Source organism: Mus pahari, chromosome 1 (genome assembly GCF_900095145.1).
Source record: "Mus pahari chromosome 1, PAHARI_EIJ_v1.1, whole genome shotgun sequence".
Lineage (NCBI taxonomy): Eukaryota > Metazoa > Chordata > Mammalia > Rodentia > Muridae > Mus > Mus pahari.
Window position 1 is genome coordinate 527,553 of NC_034590.1, and position 3,776 is coordinate 531,328.

A 3,776-nucleotide genomic window follows, 5' to 3' on the forward strand; every position below is an offset into this window, starting at 1 on the left:
GTGTGTGTGTGTGTGTGTGGTGTGTATGTGTGTGTGTGTTGGGGTGGTGGTTCTATCTTCCCTCTTCTGAATGTGAGTTTTGCGAGGCTGTAACTGTGTCTCAGTGATGTTTTCTAGTATCTGGCGCCCAGGACACACTCAGGGAAGATTGGTGGTATGGGCCGAGTTGAGGTGTTTGTACACTCCGGCCTGTTGGCGAGAATCAGCTCATTCGTTGCCTGACAGTGTCAGAGCCCGGCGGCCCACTTTGGTAGTATTGGTGGGTGTGGGGGAGTTTGCCTGGAAGGTCTACAGTTGTACTCACTGCAGCTTTGCAGGTTCAAACCTGAGCAGGCACTGCGTCCCTGAGGCTCCCAAGGAGGGACAGTGTCCCCAAGGTGTGAGCCAGGAGGCTGGAGGGGCTGAGCAGTCACTGTCCCCATGGCATGCCCTTGCTTCCTTGGTTCAGGAACCACTCCCGGGGCCAGGTTGGTATGGGGTGGGGGTGGGGGTGACTTTGTTTCCTAAGTGCACTGGGGAGCCATGAAGGGTTTGGACATGGAAGGACAAGGTCAGATGTAGATGGAGGGATGAGAGAGAGTGAGACTGAGGACCATGGGAGAGGCCTGAGTGGGGAGGAGTCAGGGCTGCAGGAGCGCAACCTGAGCAGACCCAGTATGCAGGGTGGGGAGCGGACAGCTGCAGGAATGGGAGAGTGGAGGCAGGCTGGACAGCCTTGAGGGCCAAACTGAGGACTTGGGGAGCCAGCCATGGCTGATTTTGAGAGAGTCTTTGTTTGCTTGCTTGTTTGTTTGTTTGTTTGTTTGTTTAGCTGTCCTGGAACTCAGTCTGTAGACCAGTGTGACCTTCAGCTCACAGAAATCTGCCTGCCTCTGCCTTGCACATGCTCAGTTTCAAGGCAGTGTGTTATCATGCTTGGCTCAAGACCGAATCATTTCTGAGGGTCTCTTTGGCTACTGAGTTGGGGGCAGGAGGATGTGGAAAAGGATCCTGCCATTCAGCCTTAGAGAGGGAGCGGGGAGACTGGCACTGATGAATGTTTAGGGCTGAGGGCCCCTGAGCCCCTGTGTGTTTGGGGTCTGTGTGTGGAAGCCCGTTGCTGCTGTTTGGGCCCACACACCTTCATTTCCTTTTCAGCCTGGAGTCCAGCTTGTGAGCTCACACCCTCCTCCCCTCCCTGTCTTTGGCCATCTTGCCTTTCCTTTGCTTCCTCCCACTTAGCTCCCTTCCTTTTGCCCAGGGCCTGGGCAGCCTGCCACTGTCACATGTCAGGCAGTACTGTGTCCAGCCCACCCGCTCCCCTGGGGCACGAGCGAAAGCTGATGCCCATGCTGTCCCTAGAGCCAGCTGCCACTTCTCCAGGGGCCTCTGTAGCTCCTGACCTGCTGTCCGCAAATAACCCTGGGCCGGGAGGGGCAGGCACAGGGCACTTTGGGCTCCATGGCCCCTGTCCAGGCTTCCAGGTAAGGGCCCAGCTGGTGGCTGACCACAGGCATCCTCCTCCCCTCTTCTCAGGGAACTTGAAACTTAGCAGCAGCTTCGGCGTCCGTTAGTCTGTTGGCTGTTAGTCCCTGAGGACAGATGCAGAGGTCTTGGAAAAGGAACCAGGACCTTGGTCAAGCCCCAGGACAACTCTAGGCCTCAGACAAGTGTGTGTGCAGTAGGTTCCTCAGGCTGCCAGAGCTTCTGAGACTTGTGTTTTCATCATTCTGGTGGGAACACGGAGATCACTGAGGTCGGGGGATGACATGGGTCTGTCTCCCTGTACTTGGGGGAAGCAGTAGTTTGCTTAATGTGGCAGGTCGATTGGGAAAGAAATGAGTGCATGTGTGAGTCTGTCTGTCTTGGGGGTAGGCAGATGCTGGCGGCTTTGAGCACACCCTAGGTGCCCAGGGCTGTCTGATTCATCCTGGGTTACCTCAGTGCTGGGGCATTGGGTGAGGCAGGGGGCGGGGCTGTGGCTACCTGGCTCTCTTCCTGTGCAGCTCTAGGCGGGAAGGAAAGAAGAGCTTCGGTGGATAGCCTGAACATATTTGACTTTTGTAGGACCCCATGTTTCTCCCTCAGAACTGGGCCCCAAGAGAAGAACTCTCCCCAGCTCCCTGGCTGTTCCCACTGTCTGGAAAGTACAAAGGGCCGCCTCAGAACCCTCACAGCTCCTCTCTTGTTTCTTGTAGACGATACTGTATCCGAGGAGCCTCCTGCATGTCCTGCTGCCCTGAGCTCGCTCAAGCTAGGTGACAGCGTGTGAATGCTGCCACCATGAATGAGGTATCTGTCATCAAAGAAGGCTGGCTCCACAAACGTGGTAAGGGCTCACTTTGGCTCAGCAGATTGTGCATCTCCATCTTGTGTCCCGCTCTCCTCTAGCACCTGGTGCTCCAGCCCCGGGGCCCTAGCTGGATACCCTGAATGAGCCCCAGGCTCTGCATCTTTGTTGGTGATCTCATTCATGCCCCTATCTTATAGGTAAAGAAGCTGAGGTCTAGACAGAATAGTCACATAAAACTCAGCCAAGTGATAGTCAACATTTATTTATCAAATAGTATTGGTCGTAAGGTTCTGGGACTTTGTTCTGCTGGGAATGATAACGCAGTAAATGGACATACACAATGCTAGGTGGTAAGAAGTAGCATGTGAGCCGGGCGTGGTGGCGCATGCCTTTAATCCCAGCACTCTGAAGGCAGAGGCAGGCTGAGTTCTGAGTTTGAGGCCAGCCTGGTCTACAGAGTGAGTTCCAGGACAGCCAGGGCTACACAGAGAAACCCTGTCTTGAAAAACAAAAAACAAAACACAAAAAAAGTAGCATGTGAATCAGGTCAAGGGACTTAGCAGAGACAGGCTCATGGGGAGGCACTCTGAGGAGGTGACAGTGAGCAGAGCCTTCAGAAAAAAGTTCCTGGAGAAAGAGCTACAAAACCGCCTGGAAAAGGTGTCCCAAGGGAGGGGCAGAAAGGACAAAAGCCCGAGCTTTGCATGTGCTCGGTTTTTCTAGGGACATTGTAGCTGGAGCAGAGTGAGGTAGAAGCTGGGCAGAGCAGACAAGCCCTGCCGACCAGGTGACCAGAAGGAAGCGGAGATGCTGAGAGCCAGGCAGGACTTAGTTGTGTGATAGGAAGCAGAGGCCCTGGTGAGGACGTAGATAAAGAGGAGACTAGCCCAGGGTCCTCTGTGCCTTGCTCCAAATGCCATGTGACATTGGAAGACAGATAAGGAAGCAACATGTGCCAAGGAGTTGGCTTTGTCACTGTTGGCCTTCAGGGACATTCTCCTAGGGAGGAAGGGTGCCAGGTCAGAGGAAGCTGGTCCACAGACACTTGTATTCACTCAGCGCTTAATTCATAGTGTGGATCCTGTGTGCTGGGAGCTGCTCTAGATCCAGGAGACACAGTGGTGAGCCAGCCAGGCAGGGACTTCATCTTTGTAGTGACATGTCACACATCCTGGGGGAGATTAGGTGTCCAGGCAGACCATCGTATCCAGTGGTGGCATGGCCTGTGCTGTGGAGTAAAGTCAAACGAGAGAAGGAGGAGGGAGTAAGGCTTACAGGGGGAGGAGGAGGGAGTAAGGCCTACAGAGGGAGGAGTGAGTAAGGCCTACAGAGGGAGGAGGAGGGAGTAAGGCTTACAGGGGGAGGAGGGAGTAAGGCTTACAGGGGGAGGAGGGAGTAAGGCTTACAGGGGGAGGAGGAGGGAGTAAGGCCTACAGAGGGAGGAGGAGGGAGTAAGGCTTACAGGGGGAGGAGGGAGTAAGGCTTACAGGGGGAGGAGGGAGTA

The 3,776-nt window shown here is 54.8% G+C and overlaps 1 protein-coding gene across 3 annotated transcripts in view; it reads left to right on the top strand.

The window, feature by feature from the left end:
- Positions 1-3,776, top strand: part of Akt2 (AKT serine/threonine kinase 2) — a 49,282-nt gene that overhangs the window by 14,907 nt on the left and 30,599 nt on the right. For all 3 annotated transcript variants that reach the window (XM_021191692.2, XM_029539268.1, XM_029539260.1), the window contains exon 2: positions 2,178-2,308. In XM_021191692.2, coding sequence (XP_021047351.1) covers positions 2,263-2,308 — 46 coding nt within the window. In that variant the 5' untranslated portion in view covers positions 2,178-2,262. The remainder of the gene's footprint in view (positions 1-2,177; positions 2,309-3,776) is intronic.